The 17,178-nt window shown below is 38.3% G+C and overlaps 1 protein-coding gene across 2 annotated transcripts in view; it reads right to left on the bottom strand.

The window, feature by feature from the left end:
* piezo2b (piezo-type mechanosensitive ion channel component 2b) overlaps window positions 1-17,178 on the bottom strand; it is a 113,836-nt gene that overhangs the window by 53,064 nt on the left and 43,594 nt on the right. Inside the window, exons 8-17 of one of the 2 annotated variants that reach the window (XM_078173041.1) lie at window positions 15,897-16,071; window positions 12,027-12,146; window positions 11,123-11,158; window positions 10,303-10,420; window positions 9,010-9,191; window positions 7,394-7,624; window positions 6,647-6,767; window positions 5,222-5,415; window positions 3,266-3,426; window positions 1,669-1,842 (exon numbers count right to left, since the gene is read on the bottom strand). In XM_078173041.1, the coding sequence (XP_078029167.1) occupies window positions 1,669-1,842; window positions 3,266-3,426; window positions 5,222-5,415; window positions 6,647-6,767; window positions 7,394-7,624; window positions 9,010-9,191; window positions 10,303-10,420; window positions 11,123-11,158; window positions 12,027-12,146; window positions 15,897-16,071 (1,512 nt within the window). The remainder of the gene's footprint in view (window positions 1-1,668; window positions 1,843-3,265; window positions 3,427-5,221; window positions 5,416-6,646; window positions 6,768-7,393; window positions 7,625-9,009; window positions 9,192-10,302; window positions 10,421-11,122; window positions 11,159-12,026; window positions 12,147-15,896; window positions 16,072-17,178) is intronic. The other variant, XM_078173042.1, reaches the window with a different exon arrangement.

Here is a 17,178-nt window from a genome sequence, read left to right as displayed (position 1 = left end):
TTCGCCTCACGCTCAACTAAGATCTGTTCGGTTTAAAGGAATAGTTCGGATTTTTTGAAGTGGGGTTGTATGGGGTATTTCCATACCATAGTCAGTGTATTACCTACAGTAGATGTCAGTCGGCATGCCCCCAATTTGGAGAAGCAAGCTGTAGTCTGACACTAAAGCTAAGCAATGTACTGCCTTGGATGAGGGTCAGCAACAAAACATATTTTATCATCATTATTATCAGTTCAAGCGTATGCTACATTGACAGTAATTCCACTGCTTTACCTTTCCATCAGACAGCCTGTTTAAATGGGGAAATCGTTAACATGCGCTGATAAAAAGCCACCAGAATTCATTGAGAAAAATCATAATTTTAGCTAGCTGAACACGAGAGCTGCTGGACTACCGTTGCCTTGATCAGTTAGTTAGTTTGTGTTATTGTGTGACTTTGTTGAATCCAAAATCATCCTTTTAAATGCCAAAGTCACACAATAACACAAACTAACTAACTGATCAAGGCAGCGGTAGACCAGCGGCTCCTGTGTTAAGCAATATTAAATCACTGTTTTTCTTAATGGGGTCTGGCTTTGAAGAAAGTGATATGACGGCTTCATTTTCCCATTGGAAATCACGGTCTGACATTGAAGTAAGGTAGTGAAAGTCCTACCAACATAGTGTACTCTTAAATTTATATATTTTTTTTTAGGTGGAACTTTTTTTAGATGGCTAAAACGCATTTTGTTACTGAACCTTATCCACAGCGGCTGATTGCTTAGCTTCCATATCGGGCTTCAGCCTGCTTCTCCAACATCTGCTGTTTGTTATACACCATCAGTGGATGAGTACCCCATATGACCCCACTTCCAAAAATCTATCCCTTTAACACGCATACATTGGCGGTTACTATTTTTGAATAATGGACATTATTTAGCAGTGATTCAGTATTAATGTTTAACAATTTTCATTGAAATCCTGGTGATTCAGTCTGTGTCTCTCACTCTGTCTGTGTATTATTATATTTGTGTCACAGAGGGAAGCAGCTGCTTTCCTGAGGGATGCAGTGGTTTCTGATTTTATGTGTTGCACATTTTGTTGTGCTGGAAATGATGAGAGATTTTATATAAATAAGAGAGATTTAATGTTTTATAAATTGTCTGATTTGACAACTTTTACTGCTGTTTTTAAGGTATTTACAGGCTCATCAAAGTCTCCTCTATTTTGTGTGTCGCACAATAAAACTAATAATAATTCTAATGAACTGAACAAATGTTTGAGGCCTAAATTATTAAACACAAGCTGGTTGTGGTTAAAAACTAACAGAAGTGGTTACTGAACTTTACACAGAGAGTTTGGTCTGATGTATTGCACAACAGTTTGTTACTTTATATGTGATTTTGCATACATTTGCTGAATCGTAAAGTATTTTTATCTGACAATGTTTTTATTAATCCTAATAATTACTGAAATCTTGCTAAGCAAATCAATAAAGCGACTGATATTAGATCAGGTTATCTATGAACAACCTTTCTGTGTGGTCCTCTTACTTCTGTGCAGGAAACGCAATTTGTTTGTAATTCAGCCATATGAACTTTAACAAACCAGATACAAAAGAACAAAAAAGTTAGATTCTCAATAATGGTTTGGACCAAAGGAAAAAAAAAAACAGACTGCATGTCTCACCTGTAGATAGTGCTTTCCTCTTTGGCCACTACAGCCTGGAGATCGGTGAGCTGGAGGAAGCGGTCATGGAAGTAGTGCAGGTGAAGAATACACACCAGCAGGAAGGAGGTAGGAATGAAAATCCTGGTGAACAGCTTGGGGACATCAAACTTCTCCAGACCCAGATCCGCCAAGCTGTACGGATGGAAAAGTTAGAGGAAAGAGGAAAAACATGAGACTTGAACTTACATCTTGTTTTTGAGGTATAAATGTTATCCTGCTGTTATTGCTGCATTGAGGTTTGTGATTTACATTACTGTACTATACTATCACATATTCCCTTAAGCAAACAAACTAAGGTCAATGCAAACATGTAACAAGATTATATGCACCATACCTGATGTTAAGTGATTAAAAGCAATTTGAAAAATTAAACAGGACCAGGTAAAAACTAGATTTACTGCCTCACTGTTGTATGCCTCCACCAGTCAAGTTGCAGACCCATATAATATATGCGGTGAAGTCTTTGAATGAAATTAATTAAAAGTTTTAAATGTATTTTTTGGGCAAAACATGTATGTTTCACACACATCCTCAACCCAGCAGCACAGAAGATCTGTACAATCAGCAGTTTCAAGATTAGTGTCACCAATTCAGTATCTGACCACATGTCTCTCTCTCTCTGTTCCTGAGTTATGACCTTTAGTAATGGTCAGAAAAGTGTTTTTGCAGAACATTATGATGTCACAGGGAAGTTGACCTTTGACCTTCTGTCATCACGTCATTATTTTTTTCAGTTAGACATTTCTGTGAAAATTTGTCATAATTACCTATGAATTCTTGAGTTTTGTGAGGTCACAGTAACCTTGCCCTTTGACCTTTTACCACCAACTTCTAATCCATTCATCTTGGAGTCCAAGTGGATGTTCGTGCCAAATTTGAAGAAATTGCCTCCAGGCGCTCCTAAGATATTGTGTTTACAGGAATGAAATGGGCAACCGGAAAACATAATGAACCTAATTCACTAATATAAGCATAGAAATGTTCTTACTGTGCGCATAAAGTACGTGTGCAAGCAAAATTACCATTTGATTCATGACACATGTGCACCAATTTTTTCTTACCACCGTCTGCATGTTGGTGAATCAGAATCATTCTGAATTGACAGGTGCTTTTTCCATTTCTCTATATGATAGAATGCTTGCCTAGAGGTGTATCATGGAGAAAACCGCGAAGTTGTTTTTACACACATATTCTAGGCCCTGAAACACCATTGTCAGGTTGTCAGTGAGCGTCTGTGAATGTAATGGCACTTCACTGTAAGCTAGGACTGAAATACTGATTTTTTGTGGTTAATTTTTTTAAAGTATGACAATTATTGATGAGGATGAAGGGGCATCAAACAAGTGAATTAACCTTTTTTTAAATATTGTTGTCTATTAAAAAATCCCCCACAAATACAGCAAAGAGTGAATCTGTTTCACTTTTGCTAGTGAGTGTTTTTTCAAACAGTCACAGAGAATCCTGCATAGTACACCTTTAACATTTACATCTGAGAACACAGGGAAGGCTTGAGACTGTGTGTGTTGGAGCAACTACCAGTAATTTAAACTCTTACCGCTCTTTGCAATCATCTTTTTTCATTCCCAACATGTTGCACCAGAAGGACAATGAGCGATCAAACTGGAAGGTGTAGACCAGGGTGAGGACCAGCATGGTATACACCACCACCGACATCCAGAAGTACTTCAGGATCCTTCGCCACCACTCATAGTGCACCTGGATAAAAATAATTGTGACAACTCGATTTAGGCTGCTCTGTTTTACTGCGGTGGGTGTTGTAAAACAGTCGAGAATATACTGTAGAGAATACAGCTGTACATAACCTTTATGACACACTAAAATTGTCAGCACCTTCTGTCTTTGGGAAATTGAATTTGGAAACTTTACAGCTACCTACTCATATGCTAAATTCTGAAAGTAAACATGCAGAGCCACTTAGTAAACAGCAGAGGTGTGGACTCAAATCATGACTTAGACTTGAGTCAGACTCCAGTCACAAATTTTAACATTTAATATCAATGATTTGTGACTTCACTTGGACTTTTTGGCAATATTTTGAAAATACTTACTACCTTCCCCCAAGCCCAAAGATTAAAAAATGTAATTTAAAAAGTCAGTGAATTCCCTTAATTTCCTGAATCAACCAATTTTAACATTATGTTTTTAATTTTATTTAGACATGAGACATGCAACAACATTCAATATCACTTTAAAGGAAGAACAGTCAACAGAAAATGCTGCAAATTTGGGAAGAGAGAGATAGAGACATTTTACTAATATAAGATGAAGTAACTACAAGAAAACAGGACAGAAACAGACAAAATTTGTTCTGGTTAATAGTGCTTTATGCTATTAAAGTACAATGTCAGCACTACGCCTTTTCATGATTAAGTTCAGTCACACCTGTTTTAACAAATAAATAGTAATTTATAAAAAAAACAGTCACGCTTTTTATAAAATTAATATATTATTATTCTGTTGTTAAAGTGGCATTACATATCCTGAAGAGCGCATTATGACTTGTCCAAGACTTGAAACTCAAAGTTTATGACCTGGGACTTGACGTTGGACTTTCTGTCTTGACTTGAGACTTGACTTGGGTCCGGAATACAAAGATTTGAGACTACTGATTTGTAAAACAATGATTTGATCCCTCCTCTAGCAAACAGCCTTTTTGTAACTGATCATAGTTTAATTAATCCAATATAGTTCCAAATGACAGAGGTCATCAAACTTTTTTGGCCTGAAGATTTGTGCAAATTTTAAAATAATGTAATTAATGTTATTTAGTTAAGATCCAAAATATTCTATACATACTACATATGTCTGTCTGAATTATCTAGAAATGTTAACTATACATTAGGAAATGTGTATAAGTTTGACACATCAAAGCAGCTATAAAAAGTGGTATTTACCATTTCAGACAAAACTGTGTGTGTGTGTGTTCAATTGTGTGCTTCAATAAGTAGATACAGAATCTATTGAAGGAATGTGGAACAAAAAAAGACACATTTCAAGGTAAAATTACTCTGCTGCTATGAAGGGAAAGGAAAAAATAAACTCTCCCATTGAGAGATTCTGGATGACCAGTGAAAAAGCAGTGCACATCAGAATGGCTAACATAGGAGGAAACATTGACAAGAATCAGCCATAGATGTTTGAGCCTCAGTCAGACCCAACCTCAGATGAGGAGTCTGTTGTGCAACTTCGCCAGCATTTCCATATTAGGCAGTGACGGGCTTTTTTATTAGTGATGTACCTGATCTAGCCTGCCCAGCGTACATCTGAATCTCATTGGAGAAACCCCTTGTAGTGACGAACTTTGCTCAGATAAAAGTCAGTATAGTCAAGCTCAGACATTTTTGGGCACATAAACAAAAGAAAAAGACATTTTTGAATGTAGGTGATTTTTCACATTAAAGATAACTAAGGGGAAATTTAAGAGAAACACTGTGAATATGTGACATAGTATGTGTCCAAGGCACTCACAGTTGTCTGTGTGTTTTTGTACCTGATAAAGCGCCACACAGGAGAGGAACATCATCATGTAGATGATCTTGTACATGACGATGGTTCCCTCGAAGCTGACGATGAAGAACATGCCACCACAGATGTAAATCCAGTATTTGACCAGCAGAGCCATGACCATGTTGCCCAGAACGTGCATGATGTCCTGCTCTCCTCCCTCCTCAGAGTCCTCTTCCTCTATAAAACACAGCAGCCAATCAGAAAGCTCAGCACTAACTGACCAATACTGATGAACTTTTCAGTGAGCTATCAGTCAACAGACCTTTAACTTGTATATATACACACATATACACATATAGTAAAAAAACTGTGCAGGTGAAGTACAGTAGGAAGTTGTAGGTGTTTTTTTCCCCAAAATTTCAAAGAACAAATTACATTCATCTTAACAAACAATGTATGGCAATGTGGTTACACTGTTTTTAAAGTATTTTTGTCTTTTAAATTTTCAGCAACACTTTTGCTGTATTTTACTTACTTTATTTTTTTGAGGTCACAGTGACCTTTGACCACCAAATTCTAACCAGGACGTTTGTGCCAAATTCTAAAAAATTCCCTTAAGGTGTTTGAGATATCACATTCATGAGAATGGGACGGACAAACAGACAACCAAAAAATATATTGCCTCTAGCAGGAGTTGTATCAGGGTTGCCATGGGCCCCCCTCCTCGGTGGCACCAGTGGATTAAAGTAAGGCATTTCCAAAGTTTTTAAAATGTAAACAAAGATGGTGCAAACTTGAAAAATTTAGATGTTTTGGGAACATATTTGAAGGGTCTGAAAAGTCTTATCTGACCATGGGATTTATTGGTAGGAATGGTAATCAGACCTAAAGCCCTCATGAACATTTCAGTCACCAGAAGTAGCTGCAAAGTCGGTGCTCCACGCATTCATGCAGCTCTCCAGGATAAAATCATTTCACTATGTTAGGTCCTCTCATCTGTTTGGGAAAGATGTTGTACAGGCAGCTGCCCGGAGGAAGAAAATCTTTGATTGGTGAGGCTCAGAGATGCTATCTTCTGCCTTCTGCTGAGAAGTGGTGAATTTACGACTCACAGCAACTCTATACAATACAGCCTCTTGCTTTTGTTTGATATCTAGTGTCTGCAAAAAATGCTGTTGCACATTTTCGATCTGTCCTTTGCGTAGTTAGCACACATTAGCTCGGAGGGCTAACATGGCTTGTTTACTATATAACATGAACGTCGATGTCACACTAAGTGTCCCACCGAACCCCACTCAAAAATTTGACAGGTGAATTAAGTGTTGCTTGATAGTCTATATGAACGAAAGAAACAAATCTTCAAATATTATTATTGAACAGCCAAATCCAATTTGACTGACAAAATTCTAAGTTGAATACAGCCCTAATTTCTTCTATAATCTATCTAAAATAAGAGCCCAGTGCTTACCCTTCTTCTTCTGATCTTCCACATGGACGTCTGAGAGACCAGCACTGTCTTCCTTTTGTTTTTCCCGTTTCTCTGTAAGCGTTTGTCTCAGTAGCAGCCAGAAGCTCAGCAGACACAGGACCTACACACAATAAATAAAATGTTTAGGCAAACAGAAAAGAAAAGATGAACCAATAAATCATTTGCATTTACCTTACCTTAGTGAAAGCAATATAGACGGTCAAAACAATGAGAGGAGACACATCAATCAGAATTCAGTTTCTAAACTTGAATTGGATCGTCTAAACTCTCCTGCTGGTGTTGCATTCATCTGGCACTTTAAATAAACTTTAAAATACAGTTTGACCCAAGTGTGAAATGTAATTGCAAGGCAACATATGCACTGTTTAATCAAACTGATGAGTGATAAAAAACACACCACTGCAGGTCTGTGGTGACCGACTGATGTGTGAAATCTCAGTCTAGACACAGTTAGGTCTGTGAGCTATATCAAAACATGTCAAAACACTACAAACCTGACCTTCTCCTTCAGCAGCACACTGTACGACTGTCCTCTCTTATTTAATTATTGACTATTAGAGACACACAGTCTGACAGTATAATCCACTAGCTGCACACAGAGCACATCTGCACATCTTAAATCACATTTGTTCTCACATCAAAGGTCATCACTAAATCTAAAAGATCATAGTAGACAGAAACACATAGCAATGTCAAAATCAAAAAAAAAATCTTTAACTTCCAAACCTTGGATGAAAGTGAGTGGAAAGGGTTTTTCTTCTTGACAAAGAAACCAGGGACTGGGTCTAGGTTCTCAAAACTGTAAATGTACTGCAGAACTATCAGCAGGTTGCCGTAGGCCACCATGAAGGGCGAAGACAGCATGGCGTATCTCCGTCGATCCCTCACCATCCACAGCATGCAAGACCAGATGAGGAAGACAAACGTCAGCCAGCTGACGTATGTGATGCTCCACGCCTGAAGAAAACAAATCACAGAAAATTTAAAACAAGTGCTGAAACTCTGCTGCGGATGAACAACTAATGAAGGACAAACACTAAGATCTGTGGGCTGTTTTCACTCCCTTCATTTACACAACATTCCCTTCATCAAACAAACACAGAACTTTAAACCAGGAGAGAAACATTGAGTTCACAAAGATACCGTTACATGACATATGTCATATTCGACATACTCATTAACACTTATATAAGTTACCCGACACACATACTTATTGTAACCCAAACAATCTTTTTTTCTTAAACCTCACAAAATTGTATTGTTGCCTTAATGTGATGAAACATTTTTGTAATTGTGAACACAGACATTTCTTTTGAAAAGACACTGTGCATGTAACAAGTGGATATTGACATGTCGTCCTTGAGGATTCAAAACTGATGCTAGAGGGGTATCTACTGTAGAGCATCATATTTTGAAGGGTAGGGCCACCAACCAAGCCACTGTGTTTGGCGAGCTGGGAGTGAGAATGTGTTGGCATCAATCTACGCCCAAGGCCAAGAGATGAAAAGTAGCATTGTGCTATATCTGGTGCAACTTATCAACTGTACACTTTCCCCTTTTCAATAAACCAGTAAATGAAATGAAATGGCTTACTTTTGATACAAAAAAAGTCTAAATTTAATTTTTTGATTAGTCCAAGCTGAAGTTATGAGGCCATCCCCCTTGTTAGCAAAATGACCAAAATGTGCCCTCCTTGTTAAACTGCCATCCTGCTCCATCCCCACCAAGGTCACTAACAGGTGGACTGCGGTCTGGGTCGAGACCTAGAAGCTGTCCTATCCTGACCAGGACCTATAACCAATAAATTATTGAGAATTATTCAATTCTGACGGAGCGTTTCTGTTTTAACTGGCCCAGGAAACTCACAGTTAACTCACAGGTGTTGCACATATCAAAGTTAAACTCAGTAACTTAATAACATGTATTTACCTATGATTAATTCAGGAATGTTTTTAGAGCAGATGCCCTTATTCAGTACTATCCTGTCACACATCCACATAAACTTGTTACTTGCTGGTCATAATGCTGCGTTCATGTCAAATTAAACTGTAAATATAAACCTGAGGCTGGAAAACAAGAGTCACATCGTCAATGCCACGGTTTTAAGAGGGGTGTGGAGAGGTTTTGTCTGTTTGTTTTGCGGATTTGGTTTCGTCAATTACATTCACATTAACACAGCCAACTTTGCTGAATGAGAGTCATTTTTGCAACAGTTTGTTTATGGTCAATTTTAAATTCACAAACAAAAGTGATTTTGAATGTTTTTATTTCAAATACACAACTCAAACGCAGCCAGCTTCTGCAGCTCCAACGCTACACCATCTGCGGGCTGCATTACTCACCATCATGGCTATGAGAGCACAGATGTAGCTCTGTTTCATGACGAAGTGGAAGATTTTGACCATTGCACTGACTCCTCTTTCCTTTATCCCATCCTCTCCTTCCTCAGACTTCTCCTCTCCTCCCTCCAACGCTGAATCCTCCGGAGGCAAACACACTTCATACACACACTCCTCCTTCTTCCCTGGTTGGACACAGAAATATAACTCACTGTTAGAGCTGTTACTAGAACTTTGTGGCATTAATGAGTTAAGTGAGGCACTCTGGTGATTTAGAGTCCAGCTCCTATAAAGTTGAAAACTGCAGGACACAAATCTGAAAAAGAATAGTCAAAATCTGTGCAGCAGACTCCAAGACATCCTGACTTGTACACAAGAGTATGGGACAAAGATTTATCATCATGGGCAATGAATATACGTAGAAACTTTCATGGCAATTCATCCAATAGTTGTGTGTGACTGGCCGACACACCAGCACTGCCTACCAGCATGGCTTAAAAACTGCAGTCTCCAAGCCCAAAACTAGACTGTACAGAGCTCCATCAGTAACACAAGTTATTAAACAGCTGTGTTCACAGGCTGTTGAGTGCCCTCCCCCCCAGTGACTAGTAAGCTGACTGTGACACATAAAATCAGCCAAGTACCCCTTTAGACAATTCTGTGAATTCAGTGCTAACAAAGTGCAAAGTGAAAGTGCAAAGAGTCAAGATGGTGTTGAACAATCAAACAAAGGAATTTAATGATTTCTGGTGCAGTTTGGTGTTTTTAAATACACTATTAATATGTCAGAATACAACCAAAACATAATGGGGACGGATTTCAAAATGTCTGCTGTTTTTTTATACTGTATGTTTTGCTCCATAAAACTTAATGTCACCCTCCCATAAACTCCAAACAGCCAGAATGTGAGTTTTGAGCTCATCCACCTGGATTTAAAAGGAGCTACTAAACATCAGTGTCAGCTTTTCTCTCAACCCATAAAGAACCATATAACACTCTGAAGTAAGCTTACATAAAATACAATAACCATAATATGCAATACAAGGGTTTCACATAACAAAAGCACTAGTTTAGGATAGACTTTCAGACAAATATATGAACCAATATATGCGTAAACCTGCTTCAGTAAATTCTATGTTACACCATCTGTAAAATAAGATACAGAATGAGCTACAATCTTATAATTTTATAGTATAGTAATAGAGTTTTAGTGTGTTTTCTACAGTAGTTCCTCATCATTGAGTTTGAAGGTTTTAAGAATAATTAGAGAGGAGGTGCGGGTGGTTAACTGCTCACCTGTACCGTCATTGGGCTGATCCATTTTATACTGGGGGGTGGAGTACAAGTCCAGGCAGACTGGTCCATTCTCAGTCGTGACAAAGTCAAAGGACGTCCCATTTGAAGTGGGCAGAGCCTGTAGATCACCGTCATAAATTACAAAAACATTTCTGAAACTGAGGAACAGATTTATAATGGGATCATAAAACTGTCTGAGGGAGAATAATTATATGCACATCACATCAGTGCAAGGCTATCAAAACACAGTGTATGTGTAGGAAAAACGTTACGTCTGCACACTTACTCCATGCCACAAAATTTTAATCAAGACGTTTTAATCCTACTCAGGTCAAAATGTCATCTTCATAAGACTGATTAGCACCCTGCCCCACAAAGGCAAACAGGAGGAACTGCTCTTGTGTGCTTAAATTATTCACCAACTGGATTTTGTGTGTTTTTACCAGAAAAAGTAGATAAAAGATGGGGCTTTTTGTTAGTTTCAGTTAGTTTGTTAGCAGTTTAGTTACCACACTTTGGCTTTGTAGGGCAATACAGGGATTTCTTCTACTTTTCACACTGCACATTCATATTTAACCCTGCACAACCTGCCTTAAAACCCAGAGCTCACTACTACAGATGTAGTACAAAACTGTATGTACAACACCTCTGGGCTGACAGATGACACAAACTTTCAAACCCAGAGTATAACCATGTTCAGTGAGGATGCAGTGTGAAAAGCACTTTGCAGTAATTCCTTTTTTTTGCAGCAAGACTGAGGGGTTGGGGGTGAGGGGTCACGATGCACACAGATTTAAGACACATCCACAGCAGCCCCCACCTCAGTTGTACTGAAGCCATCCTGGGTGGAGAGGAGCTAGGAGGAGGAGAAAAGAGCATACAAGGCAAGGTGTGTTATCGATGAGCCGCTGAAGTCAAAGGCCTCCTTGTTCTTTATAGTCGCTGATAAGCAGGAACAAAGTCGAGCAGCACTACTCTGTAAATCGAGCCCATCACTCATCTGTGTCTGCACAACCCTAAAAGCTTTTAAACCTCAGGAGGTGGCCGGGCGGAGACAGACTACGGACCTTGATATGGGAACAAGGTCAGAAAGTGTGTGTGTGTGTGAGAGAGGGAGAGAGAGTGTGCGTGTGTGTGCCTTTCCAGCTGAAATCTTTCCAGGGATGAGTTTATCACAAAGGTGAAAGCTCGGGTGAAACAAGATGTAAGCTTGCGAAAACAAACAACAACTACAGTTTAACAAGAGAGTCAGTTTCTTGTTTGCTTATACTATTAATGCACTAAAATATTAAGGACATTTCCATTCCACTTTATTGTTGTTTAAAAGCCAAAGTGAATCAAAGTGTTCCAGGCCAACAACAGTTATCAGTTGTAAGAAGGAAATGTGTTATTTTGGTTTTAAGCAGCCAAGCTTGTGAAAAAAAGTTAAGCACTTCAGAAGTTGAAGAAAAATATCCTCAACAGATCTTTGTGATATTTGAAGTGTGTGTGTGTTTTCCACATTTTTTCCATTATTTTTCTATTCTATTTCTATTCTACTATTTTTATTATTTTCCATTATTATTCCATTATGTAAAAAAACACAATTCAAGCATGTGTTAATGTTTTTTTACGATGGGATGCCATACCTATTTTGTATGGTATCCTGACTTAAGGATGACGACTTCATGACCTGTCCAATAATCAATACTTTATTATTCATGTGTGCATTAACCCTGACGTACGTTTTTCTCATCTGTGCCCTGGCGTGACTCCCACCACAGCTGCCTCTTCCTGTTGGCCGAGTTATTTGTTCTGTTTCCATCCAGATCTTCCTCCTCACACATATCGCCATCCTTGTCGTCCTGAAAAAACATAGATAGACAGTTTTGATGATACATATCTTTACCACCAGACTCTGCGCTCAGTCCGCTCTTGTGCAGCAACAGAGGTGATACTTTCAAGAATCACAGTTTTAATCAGCCTCTATTGGACAGTTTTAACAGTGTAGGAGTGCTTTATCTGAGGAGGAGCTGGGTGACCTTTTAAAAGAGGATGTGAGGTCATTTTACTGTAAATTATCAACATATACTACCATTGATTTTCTGTATTTTATTCACAACAGTCATCTTGGCAGCATCCAGGTGGCTAAGACGCCACTAAATACTTCAAATTACATTTTTTCTTTCTCACTTCACATTAGAAAGAAAATTCCACCTCCCTGTGTAGTCCTGTGTCTCGGGAATTTTGAGCGTTATTATCTTCAAACAAGACAAATTATCAAAATAATATCATAATTAATGCCCTTGTTAAGTCTCTGATTTTCTGAATTAAACATCTCATTATTGGCTCTTAGATGGCTCTATTTGTGTGTGTAGCGTTGGCTATGGTACTAAATAAGTTTTCCTTACAGATTAAAAAATTGCAGTTGCACACTTATGGATGATGTTTATGAAACCAACATGATGATATTGTGTAATTGCTGTTTTTTCTTGTGTCTCATTTCTTTAATTGAATTCTTCTGGTTTCCAGTTTTTACTGCATTTGCAAATTACTGTTAAATAAACACAGACAATACACTACAAATCAAGCATTAAAATAATTGAGAAATTGTAACAGTACGTCCAGATTTTTCCTGTCTTTGTGACAAAGACGAGCTCCATCATCATCTGGCATCTTCACTATCGAACAAACCTGTCAGCTGCTGATTTATGTTGTAATCATGTTTTATTATTAGCGTCGTCTAAAGTGTAGGAGTAGGTGAAAACACACACACACACACACACACACACACACAGCCCTCTGTGGAGAAATCAATAATGCATATAGCCCCGCAGGTTTACAGGGAAGTATTGACCCCTCTATAAAAACACTAATCTATAACTCCATTACAGGACAGAGGAGCTGAGCCTGGAGCTCTGAGGTGAAGGAAGATGGGTTGAATTCAGGATTGAGGGTCTTCATGACATTTCATTGAGTTCCAGTTCAGTAGTGAAAGTTAAATTCATAGCAAACAAAGGTTAAGTCTTGAATAATGATTACATACTTCTTGGGCCAATCAGTTATGAGATACAGTAGTCTCCTGAAGGGTTGGTTCAACCAAAAGACAAAATACATTTTCTCATTTTGGTATTTAGTCATGCAGATAGTTTTGGTTTCTTTTTCCCAGGTTTTGATTTATCTGTCTCAGAAAATTTGCTGCCACACTAATACAATGGAGGTGAATGAAATTTCATTAATTAATGTTTACAATTTTTTTCTTGTTATTTATAAATAACACAATGGCATATATATGGGTACTTGTAGATTAGGAGGCAATATTCTGAGAAAAAAATAATTTCCAAGATTAAAGCTGTAAATTTACAAGGAAAAAAACTTTGAAATAAAAGTGGTAAATTTATGGGAAAAAAAGAAAAGGATAAGAAACAAAGTCAAATATTCTCTGACATTTTAAAATCATAAATTACTGAGAAAAAATGCCTTGAGCGATTTTTGCCAGAAAATCAGGTGACATAATATAAAGAGTGACAAAGTCAACATAGGGAGAAAGTCGTGTTGGATAAATGGGTAAAGCTCTGGACCCCTGTCACCCAGGGGACAGGGGATCATGTCCGCATCATGTCAGTCAATGCTAAGTTATTATCTTAAGACTTAATTGACTTAATATTTTTAGTATTTTGGATGCATAAAGCTGCTAAATGTACACCATAAACTTTAGCAGAACAGCTGAGGAGGCCAGTTTGTGTTAAGGTCATAGTTCAACGTTGCTAGGACATCCAGCTGATGGCCGAGTAAAATCCCAGACGTTGACAGCTTTTAGTTTGGAACTACTTTATGAACCATAACAGGACGTATTGATTGGATGTTCAACCAACGGTTTCAATGTCTCAATGTTGATTGCGATTCCCTGTTTACTGGCGGAGTTTGTGGTGTGATGAGGTTGAGCCCATCTTGCAAAGGGAAGCGAAGTGGTTTCTTCACAAAGAAACCGCTCTTCCAAATCTGTGACAATATCACCTCAAAGAACTAAAGAGTTTTGCATGCCCACAAAATGAGGCAACTTCCCACGCCAAAGTTGTGACCTATAAGGATAAACTTGATGGCAGAATGTGCGCACCTGTACGGAAACTCTGATCCATGCATATGAACATTTTGGAGACAGGGTAAAATGTAGAACCTCTTATAGGGGGTTCTGAGTGGAACCTTTCGTCTCACCTTTTAAATTGGGTTCTAGGTAGAGACCCCTGAAAGGGTTCCAGGTGAAACTTGATTAAAGGGTCTACCAGGAACTGAGTTCTCCTATACGGACAAGCCAAAGAACCCTACAGTATATGGGTTAGTACCTTTCTTTCTAAGAGTGTAGTATAAACCTTTATAGTAACAAACCTCAGTTTTGATTTAAAAGTAATATGAAATGATGTTTTAGATGAAGAGTGCATCGTCTTGCATCATTTGTAAACATCTGTACAACTGAGATGCATCATCGCTTCGCAAGTCATCAATTTTGGACCAGTGGTGTCTGAGTTGTTATGTAACAGTTAGATTTACTCCTTAAGAACATGGGGCCAAGATGCATCCTCCCTTCATGCTTTGTCAAAATTAGACCACCAGTGTCTCAGATAACACCTGAGCTGCAGTGGACACAACCAGCCAGTGATCGATCGTCCTGGAATCTTCCCTCAATACAGTTTCTCTGATCACGAGGCCACCTGGCTGCCCATTTAATTCAATCTGGTTCTATTTCAGTTCACTGTCTGGAATTTACTGAGGAGCCGTATGGAGGTGTCGTGTGCCGAGTTCAACTAAACAGCTCTGACACACACTGACTGCCTGCATCCACTCACGTTTACATCAACTTCAAATCCAGCATTCTCTAAACAGGAGCTCATTGAAGTTTAACTGCACAAAAAGTGTTAAATCACTCACTGATTTTTGAGAGACGACTGGTTATTTTATCCGGAGGTATTTACCTTTTCTGTTTTTTCTTGTCGCGTAACTTAATTGCTAAGTTGCATCTCCCATAAAAACGCATAATGCCCAGAGGGTAGATGTGAACTCGATGCATTTAGGTGAGAGGTGAAGAGAGTGATAGTGAAAACTGAATGGGAAAACATGAAGGATGCCTTGAGGTCACCAGGCATACTTGTCTATTGAAGCTACTGTCTCGTCAAAATGTATATTTCTTCCCCTGTGACCAATGAACATCACTCAAAAATCTAGACAGAGGTCCTTGCTCTATAATGGTAAATGAACCCAAAATTGATGATTTTTGATAGCTGAATTTTTGTCTTAGAAAAATCCTAATGTCTAACTTTGGTCATTTAGGTATAGGAACAAGAAAAAGACATTTCAAGACAACAAATAAGTCTAATAATGAACAATATAGTACAAATAATCAGAAAACAACAAAGTCAAAGTTTTAGGGTCTATTTGCCCTTTAAGACTACCTTTATAAAAACAAATCAGTGACATGATTTATTTTCATTCAGAATCATCTAATTGAATGGATTAACATGGCAAATTATTGACATGTTTTGCAATAAATGTCACAAAGCTGTTAACTAAGATGGTCTGGATTCATGTGCTTTCATTGTATTTCTGTCAGCTGTCCATACCGTCAACTGGTCGATGGGTTCTTGCAGCCAGAGGCGGATGAGCGTGGCCAGGGTGTAGTAGAGAATCAGCAGCATGATGGGACTGACAAAGTGATACCACTCACGGTCCGGGTGCACGATGAGCTTCCATGTGTAGGAGCAGTTGCTCTGAACAATGGGGGAGATGCCAAAAAAACTGCAGAGACAGACAGGCAGAGAGACAGACAGGTATATGAGGACAGTAACAGGCACTTTTACCAGGACTGAAGCTGTAAAATCAGGAACTTTGAGGATACATAAGCAGTAGACGACATTTTATAGAGATCTACAGAGTTATTGACCACAGGCAATGCTTGAAACATAGAGGTCAACATTAACAGTCATTCAGGTGTAAGGATATGATTTCGAGATCATCCATCTTTGTCTTGAGACAATACGTCTCTTTCATAGAGCTGCAACAATTTTTGTAGGTAATTAACCAATCAATCAAATGTCAAAAAATTAATCGGCTTTTTAGATGGGTATTTCTGCATTATTTGATAGTGAGAGAAAGAGAGACAGAGAGGGAGAGGGGGGGGGTGACATGCAGCAAAAGACCTGGGCCTGACTCAAACGTGGGCCTTTGCAGTAAGGACTCAGCATTAATGTATGGGTCCATACTGACAGGGCGCAAGTCAAATTCAATGACCCTTAAGTACTTTTTCAAGCGCTAGCAAAACATCCTGGGGCTTACTATTTACTGGTGTTTACCAACCTGCTCAGAGCTCAAAATACATTAGAAATTAAATGCAAGCACAGCAGTTCTCTGCCTACTAGGTTTTTTTTTCTAACACATTTCTTAAAATGATTTATCATTCTGTTCTCTCAATTTTATTCAAGTACTTGAAAAATTAAACGATAATCTATGGTGTTCCAGTACCTAAATTTCTGAGTGCCAGATTCAAGTATTTTAGGCACCTGAAGCACCTTTTGTGAACCCTCATAGACAGCGATTTTCATAATCAATAAATCGTTTAAGCTGTTTTGAATGTAAAAAGTCAAACATTTGATGGCTCCAGATTCTTAAATTGTAAGAAATACTTGCTTTTCTTAGTGTTACATTATAATAAATTGAATCTTTGTGAGGTTTGGAATGTTGGTTGGACAGAACAAGAACAATGTAAGACATTACATTTGGCATTTCTCACTGTTTTCTGATGCGACCAAGCGATTGATCAAGTAAACAATTGGGAGAATAACCACTGATGAAATGAATTGTTAGTTCAACTCTCCTCTCTTTGTCTTGTAGTTATACTCTCTTTCT

The sequence above is a fragment of the Epinephelus lanceolatus genome, chromosome 12, assembly GCF_041903045.1.
Source record: "Epinephelus lanceolatus isolate andai-2023 chromosome 12, ASM4190304v1, whole genome shotgun sequence".
In the NCBI taxonomy this organism is placed as follows: domain Eukaryota; kingdom Metazoa; phylum Chordata; class Actinopteri; order Perciformes; family Serranidae; genus Epinephelus; species Epinephelus lanceolatus.
The sequence above is the reverse complement of the archived record's forward strand: the minus strand, read 5'-3'. Positions and strand labels throughout refer to the sequence as shown.